This window comes from Phyllopteryx taeniolatus, chromosome 2 (assembly GCF_024500385.1).
Source record: "Phyllopteryx taeniolatus isolate TA_2022b chromosome 2, UOR_Ptae_1.2, whole genome shotgun sequence".
Taxonomy (NCBI): Eukaryota; Metazoa; Chordata; class Actinopteri; order Syngnathiformes; family Syngnathidae; genus Phyllopteryx; species Phyllopteryx taeniolatus.
Genome location: NC_084503.1, coordinates 1,427,456 through 1,453,530, shown reverse-complemented (window position 1 = coordinate 1,453,530; position 26,075 = coordinate 1,427,456). Strand labels below are relative to the sequence as shown.

The 26,075-nt window shown below is 42.8% G+C and overlaps 1 protein-coding gene across 18 annotated transcripts in view; it reads left to right on the top strand.

Moving 5' to 3' along the window:
• The window catches only part of plekha7b (pleckstrin homology domain containing, family A member 7b), an 87,755-nt gene that overhangs the window by 5,510 nt on the left and 56,170 nt on the right, over positions 1-26,075 (top strand). Inside the window, exon 1 of one of the 18 annotated variants that reach the window (XM_061751222.1) lies at positions 13,457-13,575. The exons of 15 other annotated variants lie outside the window; for them this stretch is intronic. Coding sequence is in view for 1 of the 3 variants with exons in the window: in XM_061751152.1 (XP_061607136.1) it covers positions 17,899-17,969 (71 nt within the window). In the remaining 2 variants the exon portion in view is untranslated. Of the gene's footprint in view, positions 1-13,456; positions 13,576-17,565; positions 17,970-20,708; positions 20,807-26,075 lie in introns of those variants that run through there. 2 more of the 18 variants (XM_061751152.1, XM_061751231.1) reach the window with 2 other exon arrangements.

Here is a 26,075-nt window from a genome sequence, read left to right as displayed (position 1 = left end):
AACAATGCAATCACCACGAACGTGGCTCAAAATTGCTTCACCACCTGAGATTCAATATCGGACGGAGATCAGTCGGTTGCAGTCACGAGCCCTGACGAATCCTTCTCGGAGCGGACAACGTCAAACAGCCCTCTGAAATAAGGCCTTGGACGAGCAATATGTAGTTTGCGTCATCGACGTTAATGCTCCCTGGTCCACGTTCCTCCATGTCGCTGCTGTTACTGTTTTTTCACCTAATAAGTCACCAACAAGATATTGCAAGAGTTTGTTGGTTACCAACCCGCTCTTTACTGTAACATGAACATCGATCCATCCATTTCTTTACCGCTTATCCTCACAAGGGTCGCGGGCTGCTGGAGCCTATCCCAGCTATCTTCGGGCGGGAGGCCGGGTGCACCCTGAACCGGTCGCCAGCCAATCGCAGGGCACATAGAAACAAACAACCATTCGAATGGTTGTCCGTGTCTATATGTGGCCTGCGATTGATTGCCGACCGGTTCAGGTTGTAGTCTGCCTTTCGCCTGAAGTCAGCTGGGATAGGCTGCAGCGCACCGCGACCCTGAACTGGATAAGCGGTGTTGAGAATGCATGGATGGATATTATCCTTGACTTCTGATTTCAAAAGTAGTTATCCATCAATTTGTTGTGTTTCTGTAAATATATGATGAGGCGATGAAACATTTATATGGTGTCACAGTCGTAGAGGCCCTCTGAGGGAAACCGAACCGACAATGTGAGCTGGAGTCTGTCTGGTTTTCCCTGGCTGATACGCTTGTACTCCGCTGATACGAAGTTTGCTATTGACACATTACAAGATAGGGTAAATATGGAATTGCTTGAGAACAATTGAATTTGTGGTTGTGAAGACATTTCTTGTGTGTTAGACTACAGATGTATTTTTTTGTTGTTTTGTTTGCCCTGCAAAAAAACCCAGCACAGATTAATGAATGGTAGCTTAAACCTTTTGCTCTAGTTGGCTACATACTGCCCGGATGAATTTGTGTAAGCATCCCCTTCTGCTCCTTTTCCTGCTTGTTTCTTAGGCTGGATTTACATTTGCAGGTCCAAGTGACACAATTCATTCAATTCACAATTCAGTTTCTAGTGCGGCGGTTCCCAACTTGTTTTGCGGCATGGACCGGTTTCATGTAAAGTCATATTCTGACGGATCAGCATAGGGGCAAATAAAAACAAATGATGAAACATAGAACATTACGCTGAATGTAGTTGTTGTAATTAGTGGAAACCTTGTTTCTCTTAAACGAGTTCATCCAGTCTCGGGGTAATCTTTTTTTCTTGAAAACAAATCCTAAGGCTTTTCTTTTAATGCCTCGGGCTTGGGCTTCATGCGCCGACGCAGTTTAGATGGCTTCAAGCCTGTCCCGACATATTATGCAGAGCGGGCTCGGTGCATGCAAGTCAAATAGCAATAACTCTGCACCTTCAGTAGGACTGCTAATCTCGTCTCTTAAATACAGCTTTCCTTTTCTTGGAAGTTGTCCGTTCGTCTGCTGTCTTATTGTTTGGCCTGTTCCACTTTTTGAAGAAAGTCTCGAAATATTATTTTTTTTGAAAAAAATTTTTGCTTGCTTGTGGGCTTATTCTTTTCCCAAATCGTGTGTTTTGGATTAATTCAGGCAGGTTCAGGCGGATGCACTGGAATTTCAAACTTAAATTTACAGTATTTCAGACTCTGATGACCAATAAAAAATGGAAGCGTCTTTTCAGGTGCTGAAAATAGGGCGAGCGGTTGGTCTATCAACAACTTCTTTATTGAGATAATCAACTGTGACTGTCATCCATAACTATGCCACCAAAACAAAGTAGATATTTGTTCAATATCTGCCTTCTGCGCCCATACAAACACGCTTCTCTTTTCCGTTGCACTTGCCGCCACCCACTGACTCGCTCATTTAATCACAACCTCACCCTCACAACCTTACAGACAGTTGGAACTTGTATACAGTGGGTACGGAAAGTATTCAGACACCCTTAAATTTTTCACTCCTTGTTATAGTGCAGCTATTTGCTAAAATCATTTAAGTTCTTTTTTTCCCTCATTAATGTACACACTGCACCCCATATAGACAGAAACAAATGGAATTGTTGAAATTTTTGCAGAATTAATAAAAAAGAAAAACTGAAATATCACACAGCCATAAGTATTCAGACCCTTTGCTCAGTATTTAGTAGAAGCACCCTTTTGAGCTAATGCAGCCATGATTCCTTTTGGAAATGATGCAAGTTTTTCACATCTGGATTTGGGGATCCTCTGCCATTGCTCCTTGCAGATCCTCTCCAGTTCTTTCATCTTGGATGGTGAATGTTGTTCATTTTCATGTCTCTCCAGAGATGTTCAATTGGGTTTAAGTCAGGGCTCTGGCCGGACCATTCAAGAAAAGTCACAGAGTTGGTCTGAAGCCACTCCTTCGTTATTTTAGCTGTGTGCTTAGGGTCATTGTCTTGTTGGAAGGGGAACCTTTGGCCCAGTCTGAAGTCGTGGGCATTCTGGAGGAGATTTTCGTCCAGGATATCCCCGTACTCGGCCGCATTCATATTTCCTTCGATTGCAACCGGTCCCCCTGTCCCTGCAGCTGAAAAGCACCCCCACAGCGTGATGCTGCCCCCACCGTGCTTCACTGTTGGGACTGTATTGCACAGGTGATGAGCAGTGCCTGCTTTTCTCCACACATACCGCTCAGAATTAAGGCCAACAATTTCTATCTTGGTCTCATCAGACCAGAGCATTTTATTTCTCAACATCTTGCAGTCCTTCAGGTGTTTTTAAAATGTTATTTTATTTTTTTAAAGCAAACTCCATGCGGGCTTTCATGTGTCTTGCACTGAGCAGAGGCTTCCCTCGGGCCACTCTGCCATAAAGCCCCGACTGGTGGAGGGCTGCAGTGATGGTTGATTTTCTAGAACTTTCTCCCATCTCTCGACTGAATATCTGGAGCTCAGCCTCAGTGATCTTTGGTTTCTTTTTTTTCGCCTCTCTCACCAAGGCTCTTCTACCCCGATTGCTCAGTTTGGCCGGAAGACCAGTTCTACGAAGGGTTCTGGTCGTCCCAAATGTCTTCCATTTCAGGATTATGGAGGCCACTGTGCTCTTAGGAACCTTAAGTGCAGCAGAAAGTTTTTTGTAACCTTGGTCAAATCTGTGCCTTGCCACAATTCTTTCTCTGAGCTCTTCAGGCAGTTCCTTTGACCTCATGATTCTCATTTTCTCTGACATGCAAAGTGAGCTGTCAGGTCTTTATATAGACAGGTGTGTGGCTTTCCTCATCAAGTCCCATCAGTATAATCCAACACAGCTGGACTCCAATGAAGGCGTAGAACCATCTCAAGGACGATCAGAAGAAATGGACAGCACCCAAGTTCAAGATATGAGTGTCACAGCAAAGGGTCTGAATGCTTACGGCTGTGTGATATTTCAGTTTTTCTTTTTCAATAAATCTTCAAAAATTTCAACAATTCCATTTTTTTCTGTCAACATGGGTGCTGTGTGTACATTCATGAGGAAAAAAATGCACTTAAATGATTTTAGCAAATGGCTGCAATATAACAAAGAAGGACAATTTAAGGGGGTCTGAACACTTTCAGTACCCACTGTAACTAGCACCAGTTTATATAATAGTTTTTGTGCCGTCTCTCTGTTTGCAATCCGATATTAAATGCCCTGCGGACCGGTGCGGGTTCACGACCTGGTTGTTGGGGACCCCTGTTGGAGTGCAAATTCAGCCTTACGTTTTTTCAAATTCCTTTCTCATTTCACCAAAAAAAAAACATTTTTGTTGGTTTTGCTGTTTTTGTTGTGTGCAGATGAGTAGTGTATGTTTACTTATTGAATAGAAGTATCGGCAACATGACTTCTTCTGGACGGGACATTGGCCTGAATTAAATGGCTGCTTAGCTGTAGCCATGGCAATTACTTCAGCCGAGTTGGCCATGACCTCATGACTACATCACTGAGACACACGAGACACTTGAATGACCTTTTTAACTTTTTCAAATTAAACCATTTTTTTTTTAAGCTGTGACAAAGGCTCTAAATACCTAGCCATCCTTTTATTTCAATTCATTTTCAAATAATGGATTTTTAACACTGCAGGAGGTAAAAAAAAAACAAAACAAAAAAAAAAAAAAATAATCACACCGGGCCAAAAGGGACCAAATAGAAATGAATATGCTTTTTAAAAATCAAGGGCCACACTTTGCTGTGTTTATAGCATTTAAAAAAATATTCCAAAACATGCACAACAGAGCCATTTGAATGTTGTAATTCTTGGTGTTGATGAGGTGTTTTGACCAGCTGACAAGACAGATCTATGTGCTGTGAACGCATTAAAAAGCTGCCACAAAGTGTGCCGTGCATACAAACAAGTCCCAGAAGTGTGCATGTGGGTTTTGTAAAATTCTTTGCATCTTTTACACATAGCAATACATTAATGACATTTAATTTAGCATGATGAGCAAAAGAAGAAAGAGAAAAAGAAGACAACTTTAACATGCCGCTGAGCAGCACTCTCGTTCTTTTAACCACTATTCAAAGGTTGTGACTCGGGGATACGGCTGGAACTTGAATCCACTGCAAAGTCAAGGGCTCTTTCTCCAGCTGAGGAAATTGTTACAGTCCAAAAATTGCTGATAAAGTATTGCCCCTCATTAATATACATAGTGGGCCGAGGCTGTGTTTACACTTGACAAGGTTAGTTTGGTTAAAACAAACTCTGGTGCAATTTTTCTGATAGTGAGGTTTGTTTGTGCAAGTGTGAACAATATTAAACCCAAAAAAAATCATTCAGATAGTCTCAGCCTCATTCTGTATAAAATACCGTTGGCATACTGTAAATATGATTCTGATAATTCTGCCATATCTGCCACCCAAAGTAAAAAAAAATGTGATAGTATCAATAGCAATAAAGATGACATTAAAACCTTTAATATTGATTGGAGGGTGTCGATGCGATAAACAGATCTCGCTGTCTTCATTTGATCGTATCACTTACCAATAGTTCCTTTGAGAAATGGCGACGAGTGTAAGCTGAGTTTGACCTTTTCCTCTTTTGGGGGACGTATTCTGTTGATGTGACCGCTTATTATTCTCTCGTGGTATGAGAGTACAGTGCATCTACACTTTAGCTCTGCTAGTTACCTTGATTAATTGTAAATGCGAATGATGCCAGGTTTCTCCATTTGTCCCATGTGTATCCCGGCTAATTAGACGTCTGTGTCACTTGATGAGGAGAACTGCTGCACTTAGCCAATTAAAGTTTAAGAGGGAATATGTAGCCATGGTACATATATACTACTTTGCTCTTAAAATATGTATTTGATGAGATAGCTTAGTGATTAAGAGCAGTAAACTTTCCAGGAATATTCCATAACATTTGGTGAAAGAATCATCCTCATGTTTAGACAACTATGTGTTCATTTATAATGTAAAAACTGTGGTAGAGGTTGTTTAAAAGACACCCTCCTCAAAACTAATAAAACAATACAGTGTTCACCATTCATTTACATGACAATTTCTTGTAGAATGAAAATGCAAACATTTCAAAACAAAGCTGATATTATTTCCAACTATGCAAGAGATGGATGTCTCTGTAAATGGTGGACACTTCCCCGGCAGAGTATACATTTCATGTGCCGCTACAGCGCGTGTACAAAGTGTCAGAAAAGTTCCAAGACTGGTGTCACAAAACATACTGCATTTCAAATCCTAACTAAGAATGTTTCCCTTCAACGTGGGCCAGAAGATCAACGAGCACATTTACAAAGAGATCCTGTGCTTCACCATGACAACGTGATGCTCTGAGCATCCAACAGTTCCTGGGCGAGAAGAACATCGCTGTGCTGGAGCAACCTCCCTACTCGCCCGACCTGGCTCCGTGTTTTTTTTTTTTTTTTTTTTCTCTTTCCCTTGAAGCGGAAGAGGCTCATCAAGGGGACCCGTTTTGAAGACGTGGACGACATCAAGATGGCCATGGCGACAGATCTGCGGAGGATCCCGGAAAAATACTTGCATGGCAGAGAAGGCTGGAGAAATGTGTTAGACTCCAGGGGTATTATCTTAAAGAGGAAAACTTGTAGTTAGTATTTTGAAATCTTTTGTGACACTCGTCCTGCCTGCAACTTTTCTGACACACCTTGTATACGTCGAATTATAAACGTACACACCGATGGAGAGTATTTTTTTCATTCAAATGTATGCTTTTGGATCGGTGAGGTAGCCGCTTTCCAGCGGCAGAACCGTGTCCCCATGTACTGTAGGTACCGGTCACCTATTTAAAGTGTCAACTGTCCAATTGGAATTGGATGGCTCACTTGTGACACCCTTCGGTTACAGAACTCTGCGGGGTTTCTTTTCCAAAGTACCAGTTTCCCAACTTGCCTGCTATACATCCATCCATCCATCCATCCATTTTCTTCAGAGCGTGTCCTCATTTGGGTCCCGGGTCCCATTGGCCGAGAGGCAGGGTTCACCCTGGACTTTTCACCATCTCATAACACATATAATATAAGTATTCACATCCTTTGTTTAATACATGTTTGATGCACCTTTTGTACCATGTACAACCTTTGTCTTTATAAATATGACACCACAGGCTTGGCACACCTATCTCTGGGCAGTTTCGCCCATTCCTCTTTGCAGAACCTCTCAAGCGCCATCAATACATTTACATCGTAGTGCTCTACTAACAATAGATGTGCTCTATTTGTTTGCCTTTTAAAACAAACAATGTAATTTTGACAGCTCCGTTGTTGAATGGCCCTTGTGGCAGCTCATGTAGAAAATGAAAAGACTAAACGACTCAAACTAATGAATATGGTAATCGACTGTCTGACTATAGAATCAGATTTAACCAAGGTGTTTTCTCTGCAGCCTTGTGGGAAGTATCCTTGAGGAAGGTACTGAACCCTCAGTTGTTCCATTTGTCGTCAGGGTGTGAATGAAGCAGCGGTAGCATACATCCTCATCATCCTTATATGAACGGCTAACTGAACTGAGGTGACATTGGAAAATCGCACCTAGAAGGGAGCGAGTCGCCATATAAATGAATCCCGTTTATCATTATCTCCGGCAGTCAGACCAGACTTCTGTCAAATCACTGAGGAAGTACAGTATAAATGAGTCCCGTTTCAGGCCTAATGGATGATATGATGCTGATAACACAAGTTGATGTATTGTAGATTTTGAAATCAAGCAGCGGGAAAGCGGAACAGGTTCAGAAAACATTCACATTTACATTTAAATGCGCTCAAATGAAATGGAAAATGTTACCATAACTGGTCAGGCGTCACTTGAAGTCAGAGCTGTCACTTGAATAATTGAAGCCAAAATAATCAAAAGAATGACCATGTAGAGCTCATAGATCAGTCGACTCAGGAGCAGTTTAGGTACATTAAGTTCGGCAAGTTACTCTTTTGGATTGGAAACGACGCAAAGGTGTCCTGTAGGATGCAGCTCATTTGGTGGAATGGGCCAACGATGGTGTGTGGCAGTGCAGAAGGAAGTGTTTGTTATCCACAATGAAAGCTAAAGCTACCGATGCTTCCGTCTAAACCTCATCAAATGTGATTGCTGTATCAATATTTTATTTTCTCTCAGTAGCATCCCTGTCGGCGTTTATCCTAATCCCCATTTAATGAAGCTTTCCCCTCGTGCAAACACAGCATTCTATCTATTCCAATCACTCAGCTCAGAATGGGTAGTTCCACAAATATGCATCAAATGACCTTTTGTCTTTCTTACAATACAGTCCTGAATCAAAGTAACTCTCCCAATCAGGGTTATGAAATCATGGCATTGAATTATTTTTTTTTTTAAATCTCAATTTAACTCTGGAAATCATGCGATTAATTGAGATTAAAATTTTAATCAATTGAAAGCCATTATGAAGCGTTATTTGTTCCCCCCCACCCCCCCCCCCCCCCCGTCTGGTTTCTAGGCATGTGAGGCAAAGAAAAGGTGGACCACTGAAAAAGTTAAGTTAAAAGCGGGTTGTTCAAGTCTATTCTGAGAGCGAAACCTGTCAGGGTATGATTTCCTTTTTCGAAGTTTCTCGCAACTCAAATTCCTTTGGGATCAGGCAGGAAGAAATTCTGGAAAGGATTTCAAACAGAGAAACTTGAATGGCTTGTCAGGGTTCATTCTCTTCACAAAAAAAAATTCACATTTTGAGAAACATGTCGGAGTAACGCCAGATAATTTGGTCACATTATTCTGAAATTCTTCTGGTTACCCTAGGTGAGGCTGACCTATTAGATTTGAATGCATAACGAACTATGAATGTGAAAGATAATTGTTGAGCGCCTAAGGAAAAAAAATAGACATGTCAAAGACAAGAGCACAATTACTGAATATCAATCAGATAGATCCCATTGCAGGAGAGTGGAGAAGTGTCAATGAACTCACTCTACAGTGCAAGGCACTTGCTGTTGACTTGCTAAATTCAACTTCATTTATAGAAGGTAACGTCTTATTTCAGATTCATTTTTGATTGCCATAATATGATATGCCCCGATGTATTTTGGAACCCATATATTTGCTAACAAAAAACATGTAGCAACAGCTGACCATCTTGTCATGTTTCATTTTAGAATGAATAGGGTGCCCGCTTTTGATACTAGCAATTTGTTTGATGAGCTTAAGAGTTGCGAAAGAATCCTATGTAGTCCTGTGGCTTCGTGAAGCAAAACCATGTGGCGGTTTATGCGTAAATGTGTCTGCGTATGGGAAATAGAGAGGCTTTGTTCACATTTTCTGCAATGAGGCCTTTTGACCATGCAGTTAAATTGCACTTGAAGTAGAGAGCCAAGAACGAAATGGATGATAAGCTCAACTGTTTCTGACAGGCCCATTAAGCTGCTGCTTCCTCATTTGAACCTCTAAAGTTGATGCACTACTTACCAAATTCCCACCATGGCACCATGTGTTCTGAAGGTGAAAGGCATTTAAAGGTCATGACATTTGCAACGTGTTTGCGTGCTTCCAACATCTGTCTTTGCAATTCACGGAAACTGAGGCAAGGCACTGTCTTGGTTTGCTGAAACACACTCCAGTTCCTCTTGATTAGAAAACATAGGCACATACCTGGCACTGACGCAGGAGTTATTAATTACATACAGTAACGCTACAAACCGTGCTCGTTGCTCATGCTCATGCTAACTGTCTAGATATCAGGATTCATGATCACTGAATACCCCGATGGTAATCTAATTCGTCCTCTTTCACCTTTATGGTCCATTTATCTATCTGTCCATCCACCCCAAACAATGTTTAACTACATGCTTCTCGACTGACAAGCAAAAAGGTAGTTCTGAGTATTACCAGCTGCCTCTTTACTGTGTACTGTGTGCCCACCCTCTGATTTAATTCAGATGAAAGTTGCCGCATTCTGTCAGAGCCCAGTGTGACTGGAGCCACTGCAGAGAGAGAAGGCGCACTGTTGTTATCTCACCTCATGCGTGAGAACAGCAGTGATTAGTTAGCAGCCACAAAGGTGCGTTTGTTAGATGATATCTCCAAGACTGGGTATTATTTAGTAGTATCAAGTGAGCGTGAAGGTTTTGGCATTGGATTAATGGAAAAGGTTTGGTTCACTGGCAGGGTTCAGCGATGGATGGATGAATTGAATCTTTGATCTTAAAGTTGGTCGACCATGTAGAATTAATTGATTGCTGTTTCATCATATCTTGGAGTAACTGAGGAAACATGGCGTGCACTAATTGGCTGCAACCAGCAGAGGCACTGTTGATTCAGTTTGCAGTCAACAGAAGACAACATGACATCGGCCGTTGACAAACTTGTGCAATTATCCATCCATCCATCCATTTTCTACCGCTTATCCGAGGTTGGGTCGTGGGGGCAATAGCTTTAGCAGGGACGCCCAGAGTTCCCTCTCCCCAGCCACTTCATCCAGCTCTTCCAGGGGGATCCCGAGGCGTTCCCAGGCCAGCCGAAAGACGTAGTCTCTACAGCGTGTCCTGGGGCGTCCCTGGGGTCTCCGACCCACAGCTCGTGACCATAGGTGAGGGTAGGAACGTAGATCGACTGGTAAATTAAGAGCTTCGCCTTTCGGCATAGCTCCTTCTTTATCACAACGGACTGATACAAAGTCCGCATCACTGCAGACGCTGCACCGATCCGCCTCTCGATCTCCCGTTCCATTCTTCCCTAACTCGTGAACAAGACCCCAAGATACTTGAACGCCTCCATTTGGGGCAGGATCCCATCCCCGACCCGGAGAGGGCACGCCACCCTTTTCCGACTGAGGACCACACTCTCAGATTTGGAGGTACTGATTCTCATCCCAGCCGCTTCACACTCAGCTGCGAACTGCTTGATGAAGCCAACAGAACCACATCATCTGCAAAAAGCAGAGATGCAATACTGAGGCCACCAAACCGGACCCCCTCTACGCCTCGGCTGCGCCTTGAAATTCTGTCCATAAAAGTTATGAACAGAATTGTTGACAAAGGGCAGCCTTGGCGGAGTCCAAATCTCACCGGAAACGAGTCTGCAATGCAGACCAAACTCTGACACCGGTCGTACAGGGATCGAACAGCCCGTATCAGGGAGTTCGGTACCCCATACTCCCGAAGCACCGCCAACAGGACTCCCTGAGGGACACGGTCGAACGCCTTCTCCAAGTCCACAAAACGCATTTAGACTGGTTGGGCGAACTCCCACGCACCCTCGAGGACCCTGACGAGGGTGTAGTGCTGGTCCACTGTTCCACGGCCAGGACGAAAACCACACTGCTCCTCTTGAATCTCAGTTTCAACTTCCCGACGGACCCTCCTCTCCAGCACCCCTGAATAGACCTTACCAGGGAGGCTGAGGAGTGTGATCCCCCTGTAGTTGGAACACACCCTCCGGTCCCCCTTCTTAAAAAGGGGGACCACCACCCCAGTCTGCCAATCCAAAGGCTCTGTCCCCGATGTCCACGCGATGTTGTAGAGGCGTGTCACCCAGGACAGCCCCACAACATCCAGAGCCTTTAGGAACTCCGGGCGAATCTCATCCACCCCCGAGGCCTTGTCACCGAGAAGCTTTTTAACCACCTCGGTGACCTCAACCCCAGAGATAGGAGAGCCCACTATACACAGCGTTGATGATGCACTGCTTCCCCCTTCTGAGATGCCGGATGGTGGAACAGAATTTCCTTGAAGCTGTCTGGAAGTCTTTCTCCATGGCCAGTTTTTGCTTCAGCGACCACCGAAGCTGCATTCCGCTTGCCCAACCGGTACCCATCAGCTGCCTCAGGAGTCCCACAGGCCAAAAAGGCCAAACTTTGCTTGACGGCATCCCTCACCGTTGGTGTCCACCAACGGGTTCGGGGATTGCCGCCACGACAGGCACCGACCACCTTACGGCCACAGCTCCGGTCGGCCGCCTCAGCAATGGAGGCGCCGAACAAGGTCCACTCGGACTTGATGTCCACCGCCTACCTCAGAACATGAGCAAAGTTCTGTCGGCGGTGGGAGTTGAAACTCCTTCTGAAAGGGGATTTTGCCAGACGTTCCCAGCAGACCCTCACAATACGTTTGGGCCTGCCACGTCGGACCGTCATCTTCCCCCACCATCGGAGCCAACTCACCACCAGGTGGTGATCAGTTGACAGCTCCGCCCCTCTCTTCTCCCGAGTCTCCAAGACATGGGGCGAAAGTCCGATGACACGACCACAAAGTCGATCATTGAACTGCGACCTGGGGTGTCCTGGTGCCAAGTGCACGTGTTGACACCCTTATGCTTGAACATGGTGTTCGTTATGGACAATCCGTGATGAGCACAGAAGTCCAATAACAGAACACCGCTCGGGTTCTGTCTCTCTTGCCCACCGGTGTCATCTGATAAGGGGAGATCAGCGCGCAACGCTTTAGTTGCAGACCGAGACCAAGGTCAGCACTTTACACAGAGGTGAACGCTGCTCATCTTCGGTGACCAGTAAGAAGAGCTCTATTAGCTCTTTCCTCCCAATCACGCCCTTCCAGGTCTCACTGTCATTGCCCACGTGAGCATTGAAGTCCCCCAGCAGAACGATGGGGTCCCTAGCGGGAGCGCTCTCCAGCACCCCCTCCAAGGACTCCAAAAAGGGTGGGATGCATACGCACAAACAACAGTCAGGACCCGTCCCCGCACCCGAAGGCGTGTCTGACTGTTACCTCAATATACTTTATATTTGTGGATGGCTCCGCAAAGCTCTGTTAATAGGGAACAATTGTACATTTGTTCACGCATTCTCAGGTAATAATTTTACTAAAAAGGAATTCCATCTTCAGGACTTGTTCATATTTATACTTTCTGCGTGATAGATTCATACAAATTTGCGATCTCTGCCCAAGATATAGTGTACGTAATGCCATTTTTGAAATAGCATTCATTGATGTTCATTGATGATGTGAGCTGTGAAAACTGTTTATGATGATTACTTGACTCAATTTCGTTCTCAAATATTGAGTCCAAAGATGAATGACAAAATATTGAGTCCAAAGATGAATGAAAAGGTTTGTACGACCGATGAGAGCAGGTCTTTGAGTCGGTGCAATTTGTTGAACTCAGCTTTGTCAATTCTCACAAATGAATCCATATGCAAATTTTCTCAAGGGCCAGCCTCATTTCTTATTCACGAAACAGTAAATAATCAATGTACCTGTATTTTTGTAATTAATTTTTCTATCTCCCAGCCGGCCTCCGATGTGATCCAGTGCACCTTATTTCTAAGGCACTGCAGCACTGGTGCGAATAAGTGATGAGCTAGGTTAGAGACTGATGGGATCTGTCAGAAAGCAATTGAGACCAATAGACGAGCAAGTTGCTTTTCTGTCTCTTGCCACTAGATATTGCTGTTGAGGCTGCGACACTTTTATTTATCGCTTGTTTTGGTCCTGAGGACCTTTTGCTATTTTAAAGTAGAACACAGTGAAATTGGTTGTCACTCTAAAATATGAACATTGACCCAGTGGTCCATTTGATGGATGGAGCACAACCACCCTCAGCCACTCCTTATTGCTCTTATCTATTTGTCTCTCTGTGGATTATTGACTTCAGTGGCGAATTTGCCACTCAGCTGTAGTCTGTCCTCCATCCCTGTCTCTCTTGCCCACCGGTGTCATCTGATAAGGGGAGATCAGCGCGCAACGCTTTAGTTGCAGACCGAGACCAAGGTCAGCACTTTACACAGAGGTGAACGCTGCTCATCTTCGGTGACCAGTAAGAATGACGCGTCCCGACGGGGGTTCCTCTTCCTTTTGTCTTTAAGCTGAGGAAGTGGACGCTGTTATCATTTTATTCAACCCTGGAGAGGCTTAAGAGGGCTATACAATGAAAGTGCAGGTGGTTTTACTCACGGTGATGATCAAGACTGGCCAGAGAGCGAGAGAGAGAGAGAGAGAGCGCTGAACCAACAAACTGCAGAGGATATTCCCATCTGGCATTGCTCTTCACAGAGCTCCATGCTAAAACAAGACAAGAGCAACCTACACACTCATTATTTTCTTTGCCGTCAGGACATGATTAGAACTTTTGGTTGAGTTGAAGGGACTTTTTCCAGTTTTGATTGTTTAAGGGTGAGTAGCAACGTTTTGTTCAAAGCTCTACTTATCTTGTTGTCACATGCGCTGAAAGTTAATTATGCTACAGCTTTTAACTTTATGCACTTTGTTTTTGTGTAAAAGAAAAAAAAAAGAAAAATCGGATAAAACTGATGATTAAAATACATGAACAATGGGTCATGAATATTATTAAGTGGTATATCATGAATGACTTTAACTTGGAATTACGGCAATTACCAGTTTCATCCATGATATTCTGAACCCACCAGAAGTCAGCACTATGCAGATAGCGGCCTAACGCTTGTACAGATTGAACACAATGCTGCAGATCTGGAGATGACTCCCCTAAATGAAATGCAGTTGTCATTATGTCCACTCTGTTGAATATTGGACTTGCATTCAGCAAGTAACCAGATGATAAATCCAAATAGTTTAGTTGTGGTTGTACAAAGTTATAATATCGGTAGACTGGTAGCAAGGTTTGCAAGGATGCTGTTCTCATGACAATTTAAACAGATTTTGAGCATTTTGATGCTCAAAATCCTCATGAGCTTGCTAACCATTTTGAAATCTATTTTTTTTAGGCGTTTCATCTTCAGTTGTTGTAGCTCATAAAATGTGCGTGCATGGATACAGATTTTAGTGACAAAATAGTGTTTGACGATGTGCAACTAATGAAACTGTGATTAACGACTATGCTGAACTTGAATCTTGATCTTCATTAATTCTCTTTACCAGCTGTAAGGCTACGGCACTATTGTATCATTGCAATGGCTTTGTCATGTGCGTTGTTATTCATGAAATCCAAGACACTTTGTTTAACATGTTAACTATCAGCTGTGTTTTGTCTGTTATTGCAGTGATTGTGTTGGTTTTGTGTCAGCTAGTGGCCAATACAAGTTTCTCTTTGACCTTTTGGCATTTGGCTGACTCTGTATCATCTGCAAGCTGTTGTCCACCCAATTGATGAGGAATGCTCCACTATTAAGAAAATTATATAATAACTTATAACTCCCCAAAACGTGTTTTTGCATGGGGATTTTCCATTACAAATGTCTTCCATTCTACTGTTATACAGTATGCGGTATGTTTCGATTTGACATATTTTGTTCGGCACTGTTTTATTTGCTCTTATGACTTATTGCATACCGTTTACATTCTGCAAAGCATTCTAGCCACTCCTTTAAGGCAATGGATGGAAAACAGTGAGGTTCTGTACCTCTTTATCATCTCGCACTGTTACAAAATGGTACCGTTCCAATATCTGGAATGCTTTAAAAGAGAAAAAAAAAGAAAAAAACTGTTGAACGCAGTCCATTCCAAAACAGTGCTTGACCTCTGTTATGTTTGGATTTGGAAACCAAGTTTCATCACTCAAACTCTTACCATTTTAAAACCTTTTGTTAACAATACATTTTCAACATTCGTATGACGAAGAATTATACGAATGTTGAAAAGTATCAATAAGTTGAAGTGTATCAATAAGTTAACTGTTCCTAGTAATGCGTTAAAACAGGGATGTCAAACTCTTTTGTTAAGGGCCACACCATAGGCATTGTTTTCCTCTTAGAGCCGTTGAGACTATAAATATCATCATTACTTCATCATACTATTACAACCCCAATTCCAATGGAGTTGGGACATTGTATTAAACAAATAAAAACAGAATACAATGACTTGCAAATCATGTTCAACTTATATTTAATTGAATACACTACAAAGACAAGATATTTAATGTCCAAACTGATAGACTTGATTGTTTTTAGCAAATAATCATGAACTTAGCATTTTATGGCTGCAACACGTTCCAAAAAAGCTGGGACAGGGTCATGTTTACCACTGTGTTACATCACCTTTTCTTTTAACAACATTCAATAAACGTTTGGGAACTGAGGACACTAATTGTTGAAGCTTTGTTGGTGGAATTCTTTCCCATTCTTGCTCGATGTACAGCTTCAGCTGTTCAACAGTCCGGGGTCTCCGTTGTCGTATTTTATTCATAAGGCGCCAGTCTAGTACCTGCACTCTTATACTACGAAGCCACGCTGTTGTAACACGTGCAGAATGCGGTTTGGCCTCTTCTTGCTGAAATAAGCAGGGGCGTCCATGAAAAAGACGTCGCTTGGATGGCAGCATATGTTTCTCCAAAACCTGTATGTACCTTTCAGCATTAATGGTGCCTTCACCGATGTGTAAGTTACCCATGCCATTGGGACTAACACAGCCCCATACCATCACAGATGCTGGCTTTTGAACTTTGCGTCCATAACAGTCCGGATGGTTCTTTTCCTCTTTGGCCCGAAGGACATAACATCCACAATATCCAAAAACAATTTGAAATGTGGACTCGTCGGACCACAGAACACTTTTCCACTTTGCATCAGTCCATCTTAGATGAGCTCGGGCCCAGAGAAGCCGGCGGCGTTTCTGGCGTTTACATAGTAGAGTTTCAAGTTGCACTTACGGATGTAGCGCCGAACTGTATTTACTGACATTGGTTTTCTGAAGTGTTCCTGAGCCCATGTGGTTATATCCTTTACACATTGATGTCGGTTTTTGATGCAGTGCTGCCTGAGGGATCGAAGGTCACGGGCATTAAATGTTGGTTTTTCTGCCTAGCCGCTTACATGCAGTGATTTCTCCAGATTCTCTGAACCTTTTGATGACATTATGGACCGTAGATGATGAAATCCCTAAATTCCTTGCAATTGTACGTTGAGGAACATTGTCCTTAAACTGTTGGACTATTTGCTCACACACTTGTTCATAAAGAGGTGAACCTCACCCCATCTTTGCTTGTGAATGACTTGTAAATTCAGGGAAGCTCCTTTTCTACCCAATCATGGCCCCCACCTGTTCCCAATGAGCCTGTTCGCCTGTGGGATGTTCCAAAACAGGTGTTTGATGAGACAACATGTTGCAGCCATAAAATTCCAAGTGAAGGATTATTTGGTGAAAACAATAAACATGTTTACAGTATGCACAACATTGGATCCATATACGGTCCATGAATTATGGTTAAATTCCGGAATTGTCGGACCTCACGGGCATTTGACCTTAGAGTTTCCCTGTGTTCTAATCTGTATTTACAGTGGTACCTTGAGATAGGAGCGCTGTATGGTGGCAGGGAACTCAACTCACTTCAAAACAAGCAGCAATTTGGCAAATAGAATTAGTGAACAATTCTTCAAAAAAGAAGCTTCAACCTTTTTATCACCGCTCTCAGTTGAAGTTTGCTGTCAAATGAAACATAGTGTATTTAAAACAACCACGTCATAGCCTTTCGGTCCAGTCTGCTAGCTTAATCCTAACGCTAATCAGAATCCATGCTGTGGTGCTATAAGCCTTTAAGCAATGGATTGAACACAATCGGTGCAGCAACATGTGTAGAAAGACCAATACACCAGCACTCACGGTCATATATTCTTTATCTTCTGCAAAGAATGACTAATGTTTGGGCCGTACTGATGGGCTGAGAGGAGTTAAGAAGTCCTAATGAACAGTATAACTGTCTGTCTGTGTCATACTGCCTCCAGGTGGCCAAGACAGGCACACCAGAAAGAGCAGCACAATGGCCATTGAACTGATGCAACGTCAAAACCCCCCACCATAATTACATCATTACTGTATGTTTTTACTTAATGTACAGTATTATAGCGTGCTATTTTTCTTCATTTAAATACACACAACATTTTGTGTGGTTTTTTTGGCAGAACGGTGACACAGATTAATTTAATTTCCGTAGGAAAAGATCATTTGTGAGTGTGACACTTAGACTTGTATCTCAAGTAACCGCCGTACTTCATGTGCCAGAAGCGTTGCTGTGTCCTTTCCTGTCACGACTCCGACATCCTCTCCTCTTGGTCATGCACGTCGTTTCTGGATGACTGCAGAGAGAAATGGAAGAGAGAGGGCGTCCTGCTCAGGGAAGCGTTGTGTTAAGGAGGCGCAGCTCTGATGAGACGGGGGGTGTGAAAGAATGTGGGCTACAGGGAGGGAATGTGAGGCAGTAGAGAGAAAGATGATGGCTTTTGCCTAAAAGCTTTGTACCTGTGCTTTAACTTTGCTCTTTGCGGGCCTCGCTGAGGTTGACTGGTCTTAATAATACCCATCACAAGGGTAATACCCTCGGAGACGGGACAGTTGAGCGATTTGCGTGTAATTGCAGCCGCACCTTAGCGGGCTCACACGGGAGCAGTGGGAAGGAGGATGTTTTGAATGAATCAATGCCAGCGTGCTCAGCAGAGGACGTCAGCAGCAGCAGGAGCAGCGGAGTAAGCTGAGTGTGTAGGCAGGCGCACGCAGCCACCATTGAGGAGAGTGCAGCAAATCACAGACATGTCGGGCCAACCAGGACGGTCCTCTCAAGTCGGTAACAAGAGGCGGCCGGTGTATCGGGCGGCTTCCAGGTGTGTATCTCACGCCCTCACCTCACGCGTAATTTATGGCAATAGCTTTCCGGCTAAAGTGCTTTGGACTGCACGCCGTTAAATGTTAGTGTGAGAGCAGGAAAGGGAATTTAGCGTGCACTCGAGCTGATGTATCATCCGATTGTGTGGGCTCCTCACTGCGGTGCCTCGTAAACGCAGGTCACTGACCGTTTGGTCAGGTAAGCACAACTACTGTATCTTCTCTCGAGATCTAGGGATGCTGTTCTTTTGTATTCGTGGATAATTTGGTGGCATCTCTGCAGGTATGGTGTGCTGCAGTCCTAAGCATTCCTGAGGGAGGACCAAATTGAATGTTTACATCCGTTCTGAGCACAGTTGCGATTAAAGCCCAACCAACAGGCAGATGTACGATACAGTGATGTATTGCATGCACTCAAGGGAAGGGCACACAAATGTCCTTTAACTATAGATCTGGAAAATTAACGGCCAACGATTAATTGTCATGATCTATGGTCTCTACGAATGAAAGTGTTTTTCTGCCCCAAAATCAAATCCATTCTAAGAAGAAATGTTAGTCCAACAATTCTCTTCATAATATTAAATGGCTTGATCAAAGATACTTCAATATTGTCACATTCAAATCAACTCTAACAACATGAAGTCAATGCAGCACACTGCTTATTGATGAGAAATAAGCTTGTTCACGTGAGTGCATACACTGTACATTATTACAATATTTATGTCAAACTGTATTTATTTATTTCTTTTTTTTTTAGTAAAGATGTTCCTTTTATCTTGATCTAGCTTTAGGAATGCATCTTTTTTTTTTTTTTACAATGCCCATTTTACTTTCTGTAATTCAAATTCAATTTCTGTAATTCAAATTCAACACACACATACAGTATGCTGTATTTGTATTCTATGTGCCTCTAGATAGTTCCTGCCAAGTAGTGAAAATCCATTATGCCTCCTTTGTTTGAACCTCAGTTCAATCACCATTCCAAGATTTATAGTCTCATCGTATTAATAATCACAAATCAATAACTTTGCACATTCTTATCTGTATACTGTTGGATGGACACTTCTACATGATGTGTCTTTACATTTGAAATTCACCAATACTGTGTAACTAAAACGAGATCCATTGTTTATTTTTAGACCATTTTCATCTTCTGCATCAATTGTATGTAAGCTTTTTTTTTTTTTTTTTTTTTTTGTAGGTCCTGCAAGTTTCACTTTCAATTGAGGTAGTCTATTATGGATCACTGCGCATTTATGATTTCTCTATCTCAATGTCAGCTGGGCACTGAGATTTCTGTGGTCAGTGGTCAGTGTCAAATGTCACCAAGAAGCAGAATGAAATTCTTTGTTGGTGAGCTTTGAAGCCATATCGTGGCCATTTTAGTGTGACGTGATTTACACAGTCTTACGACTGTTGCCTTGAAAAACTAATCTGGTCGGTGATTACTGATTATGCCATAAAAAAGCAATTTATTTACTACACTAATTGTTTTTAAAAGTAGCCAAGTTACTTTATTAGTCATATTGCGAAGCTGCATAACGCACATGAACCAGGAAAGATATTGTACATGTTGTCAAGCACAACTGGGTGAAACAAGTAACACAATATGAGCGTTATTCACCGACATAAAGCGTAGCAGTCGCGAAACTAATGTAGCACCGAATTTAGCATAGTGTGCTAATTTAGCACACAACAGGTCGGTACGACACAGATTTAACATGGCCCACTTAACTGTTGTACACGCACGAAATGGCCTGATGAAATTACTTCTCATGTACACACATTCCGAGAGAAGATATCTCTAATCTTATTTTAATCTCTAATCTTTGTAATACGTGAAATACTGCTAGCGCCGTGATTTTAATGACTGCGTCACTCTCAATATCGTAACTTATCACTCTCAAACTGCTCTCCATTGTGTTATTAAACGACTTAGTGACTGACTGAGTTGCAAGTGTGCCTCTACTTTTTTTGGGTGACTCATCCTCACCACAATAATAACACAAAGTGATGAGGACAAGGAACTTTAATCGGATTATCGCTTTGGAACTGGTAACGCGTAAGATTACTCATTACTGAAAAAAGTAGTCATACTAGAGTAATACTTGTTACTAGCGTCACTGAGCATGACTGAGTATATCTGCTCTGATGTTTAAACTGTTGAGATCTTGTGGCCAGCAGCCATTGTGGCTCATCTTGTATGCTTAGGTGCTACAGGTCATGGCTTTGTTAACTGCAACTTTGAGTGGCTGGACTTGAAAAACGACACACCTAAAATTGGCTCATGGGACATTAAACCCAGGAATAGGGAGGACATTTCCTTCTAAGAAAAGACATAATGGCGGTATTAAAAAAAGGAGGAGTCTGCTTGTTAAAAGTGTGACCTTTTAAATTCCCCAGATTGTCATCCCCCGTCAAGGAAATTCCAGTAAAGGGGACTGTTCAGCTAAAATCTCACTTCTGCTGCTAAAACTGTTTGAGAGTTGTGCGGCTTGTAGACCTTCTACCACTTTCCTGACTTAATGAGCCTTTACAGTCTTTCACCCTCAGTATACAGCGATCTAAAAATAACCAGTGAATTCACTTATCCGCTCTCAGCCAAGTAAGCCAACCTCTCCTAATGTATTTAATTAATCTGTTGAAATAGATTGTGGGATAGCCTCCCAGCGTCTGGGAGCAAAGTAAGGCAATGATGTGGGTAAACGTCCGTCAAATATGTCTCGTTAATACCTCTTCCAAGTGCAGATCCGGAGTAAAACGACAATTCAATGATCAACAACAGACTCGTCTGCTTCTACAGCAGTTTTACCTCGACTTATGAGTGACGAGACTTGTGAGTTTTCCGGTGGTAAGACCACCTGCTCAACTGATATTGTTGTTTTGACTTGAGTTGCAAGCAAGAATTTGGGATACTAACGCTATATGGTGGCAGCGTGAAAGCTATTTTCTTACGAGAAAACATTACAGAAAATGTTTGTTTGTCTTTTTTGGGGGACTGGAATGGATGAATAGAATTTCCAATCATTTCAAAGGGGAAAGGTCATTTGAGATCACGAGCGTGATCACGGATTTCATCAAACTCGTAAATCAAGGCATCATTGTATTTGTTCTTGGCAGATAGAAACCTTTTGCACCGCCTTTAGGTCTGGATTTGAAGTCAATTTTATGTGTTTGAATTCCTTGCATCCAAAGAGACGACAACCTAATCACCTGCGGCTGGAACAATTCCAAAGGACTAACGGTGTTGGCAATCCAAAATCCGAATTTTCGTTTCTGCATAGTGCATTTTCATCTTAATTTTATACACTTTGCCGCAGTCATCTGCCTTACGATAGCTTTCGTTGTATTTTAAAAACCTGACATGATTGTGTGAGGAATTTGTATGTTTGATAGGAGCAGCAATTAATCGCTTAATCAACAACTAATTGATTATCAAATTAATTTTGATAATCGATTAATCGTTTCGAGACGTTGTATACTTAAAAACGTCCAAATCCTCGGAATTTCAGCCTTTCAACATGAAAGCAGACTGTTTGTTTAATCTAAATAAGAAATTTGCAAACATGTGCTTTTACTTTGTGAAATAATGATCAACATTTTCGCCTATTTCCTGACATCATAAGGACCAACCCGGTAACTGAATCATGATCAATTTATGGTTGTTCATTTTCTCCACTGTCAATTTGAAATAATGTCCTATTTTTTAATAATATCCGATTCATCAATTAATTGAAAAAATAATCGACAGACTGATTACTAAAATAATCGTTAGTTGCAGCCCGATTTGATTGTGCTGTTCGATGTATCTAACTGTTGGAATGATTCTACATCTGTTCCTGTTTCTTCAAACAAAAAAACAGGAGCAACTGGGTTAGACTATCTTTGGGTGACCCTGAACTGGTCGCCAGCCAATTGCAGGGCACATATAAACAAACAACCATCCACATTCACATCTACGGGCAATTTAGAGTCATCAATCAACCTACCGCGCATGTTTTTGGTATGTGGGAGGAAACCGGAGTGCCTGGAGAAAACCCACGCAGGCACGGGGAGAACATGCAAACTCCACACAGGCGAGGGCGGGATTTGAACCCCGACCCTCAGAACTGTGAGGCAGATGTGCTAACCAATTGTCTGTCGTGCCGCCTTTACATTTTATCACACATACTGGTTAATTATTTATTCTTCAATGGACCACAGTGTTTTATCTTTGGTTGGATGTCTTCTAATAGTGAAAAATGCTGCGCTAAGAGCTAATTGAGTGTAATTAGTCTGATGTCCAGGCTTAGAGGGGTTTAATGATGCACTAAAGTGAGAAGATACTAGGTCACACAGATCCCAGAGTATTTTATTTTTTTGGGTAATTTGTTTCGGATGCTGAGGGATTATGGAGATCAGAGATCAGAAAGATAATCTGACCACGAACATATGCAATTTGTGTGCGTTTGTGTGCCAGTTGACAGGAGTGTGTATGTCAAATAAGAGCTTATCTGTTTTGGTCAAATCAGACAGGGTCATGTTGCAGACGAGCATGTAGCGGACAGAATACAGGAGATGACAGACCTTTGCATAAAGGTGGCACTAGAAACCTACAGGTAGGCCACGTGTGTTTTTGTTAGTATAATGCAGGATAATATGGCTTGTTCTATGTTTTCTGCTGGCTGAGCTGAAAACACAAAATATAACACAGTTTATGGATGAATTGCAGCGGAACACAAACGATCCACTGGTCTACCTCTGATTTGTTTGCATTTTGAAACTATTGTTTTCAAATTATTTTTCAAATTCGTTTGCCTACGACTATTTTTTTTCTTCTAATCTTCTGCATATATATATATAACAACTCAGACGATCTGAATTTGGAAGTTTTGAGACTTAAGCCCGCTGCACACCGAGCGACACGACCGAAGGCGACTATACTGGACAATTGTGAACGGAGACTCGCCACACATCGCTTTGGCTACAGATACATATGAAATCCCAAATATATAGTTAAGTGTTATTTTACAACACAATATATATATATATATTGGATAACCTGTATACAGTGGGGCCTTGAGATACAAGTTTCTTTCCATGCTTGTATCTCAAGTCACCTTTGCCCATTGGAATGAATGCAAATGCATAATCCATTCGTTGATTCAAATGACAAAAAACGATAGTGGACTGGCTTTTTCTTCTTCCTAATGACATAGGATGAAGTGCAGGCCCATGTTGACTGCATTATCCGCAGACCTGTTCGCTCGGTAGGCAAACTGCAGGGGGTCCAGCAGGGGACCTGTGACGCTCTTGAGGTGGTCCAGTACGAGATGTTCAAAAGACTTCATGACCACAGATGTCAAGGCAACAGGCCTGTAGTCATTTAGAGCCGAGATTGTGGTTTTCTTGAGGACTGGAATGATGGTGGAGCGTTTGAAACAGGATGGTACTTCGCACAGTTCCAGAGATGAGGCAGGATGAGGACACATGGTCTGGGCCTGCCGCTTTGTTAATCTTTTGTTGTTTGAAGATGCGTCTCACATCCTGTTCGTGGTTGGTTAACGCAGAAGTCAGAGGTGTGATTGGGGTCGGTGGTGTGGCCGGATGGGTTTGGGGTGTGAAAGTGTCCTTTTCAAATCTGCAGTAGAAGGTATTCAAGTCGTTGGCTAGTGTGCTTGTAATTGGTCAGCGATGGGAATGCATGCCAGACAGATTTAGAGTCGTTAGCGCTAAACTGTTTTTCCAACTTTGCTGCATAGTTCCTCTTCGCAATGTTAATTTCTTTAGTCATCCGGTTTCAAGCTCGATTATACAGGGCCCTGTCCCCGATCTGATATGCGTCTTCCTAGCTTGGCGAAGTTGCTTACGTTTGGCCGTGAACCACGGCTTGGTCTTATAATGGCAGCACTGTCACCCAAAAGTAAACTCAGCGTTTTACTAATCTTATGAATGGCCGCTTGATGAATTTCATTTGTGTACATTACTTTCCCATTAAATAACCTCACATAACACTCCGCCTTGTCTCTCTTTCGTTTTCTTGCGCTGAGCTAATTGTGTTCAAGCCCGCCGTCTATTTTCTGCTGGAGATTTTCAGCTTCCCTTCTTTTGCGAGCACTTTGCATCCCCTTCTGTCCTACGTTGGGCGCTTGCCTCAGCGATTAGCTGTGTTTGGCTTTGCGGTGCGCTGGGACTGTTTAGCTGCAACGAATGCTCTCCATCAGTGATTTTCGCAACAGACAAAAGGAAACAAAAAATCTGATTTCTTCTACATACAGTTTCTATAAATGAGCCAAGTCATCTTTAAGTGTAGAGCAGGACTTGGTTCAGCTAGCAGTCAGCCGTTTTGGCTAATAATGTCTTACATGTATGCAGAGAGGTCACTCAAAATCTGGATCAGACACCGCTCTCTATTATTCATTTTGCCTTTTTCCTCATCAACCCCTGTCTACCATCAAATAGTCTGCTGTCAGATCCAATTTGAAACCTCCTTTTTTTTCAATGAGAGGAGCCAATGTGATAATGTCAATATAGGGGTTATCAAATCATGAAATGTTGCAAAAAAAGATGCAGTTAATAGATCAGAAACATGTTTTAGGTGGGCGGCACGGTGGACGACTGGTTAGCACATCTGCCTCACAGTTCTGAGGACCGGGTTCAGATCCCCGGCCCCGCCTGTGTGGAGTTTGCATGTTCTCCCCGTGCCTGCGTGGCTTTTCTCCGGGCACTCCGGTTTCCTCCCACATCCCAAAAACATGCATGAATTGGAGACTCTAAATTGCCCGTAGGTGTGGATGTGTGTGGGAATGGTTGTTTGTTTCTATGTCCCCTGCGATTGTCTGCCGACCAGTTCAGGGTGTACGCCCCGCCTCTCGCCCGAAGATGGCTGGGATGGGCTGCAGCACGCCCGCGACCCTTGTGAGGATAAAGCGGCACGGACAATGGATGGATGTTTTCGCTGTGATTTGAATTGGCTGCTGAGTGTACATTTTTGCTTCCGTGTCAGAGCAAAAAAGTAAAAAATAAATAAAAAAGCCGATCAATGGCTCGTATTGGAAAAACTTGTCACTCCTAAGTCAAGGCTCCACTGTACCAAGCAGAACATCTTCGTAGAGACCCAGCTTGAGAGCAGGTCGCCCACGGACCGAAGGGTCAGTGGTTCGAATCCCGCCAATGACTGCCCGCTCTCAAACTGAAACTGAACCCTTAATTGCCTCTTGCTTACCTTGTTAAACAAAGGAACTGGATAAAATATGCATATTTATGTCATCAAATAAGGAAACCTTTCTATATTCCACATTATAATACGCTTAAAAATGTTCCTTGAACCAGGCTTGACGTGATAATCACTTGTGTGTTTGTTTGTTTGATTGTGTACAATTGATTTTTAGCTCTTGATTTCAGCTACTGAAGCAAATGAGAAAATAATGGAGTGCTATGCAAAAGTAGCGCCTGAACTACGTACTGTGTAGTGCTTTGGCAAGTTGAGCTACATCAATGGTGTAGCAGCACGCAGCATTAGCCTGCTCACTACAACACTGGCATGGAAGTAGGAGTTCAGAACATCCAAAAAGCGATTCCTTGATCCTATTAAAATGTTAGAGTTGAATCGACTGATTGATTGTTAATTCTTTTGTGGTCGAGCAAGGGAATGCACTCACATGGCCATAAGATTCGGATACAAAGTGACAGGACATACAGTTGTTGCTATTGTCCTACTTACTTTCAATGAGATGATGTACGTGTGCTTTATCCTCCATTCTCATTGAAGTGTCATGAATCTGAATTACATCGTGAGCTACAGTATGTCACAGCTGAATGCTTTACATACTTGGTGCAGCCCCCGGAGCACAGAGGCGAAAAGTCATCCTGTTACCGTTAATTAACCCGGGATTTCCTGAGGCCAATGGCGCTTGATGTTGACGGGCTCGTCATCTGAGACGGGCCCTGACCTTTACAGAGCTTGACGCACTTGCTGCGGTTGTATGTCTACAGTATGTGTTTATGTTTCCGGACCTAGTGCCCTTGAACCTCCTCAATTTGAAGTTCGCATCACAAGAGGGAGGAAGCATCAGGCAAGAAGAGACATTTTGGGGATTATTTTTAAATTGTCTGGTTTAGATATG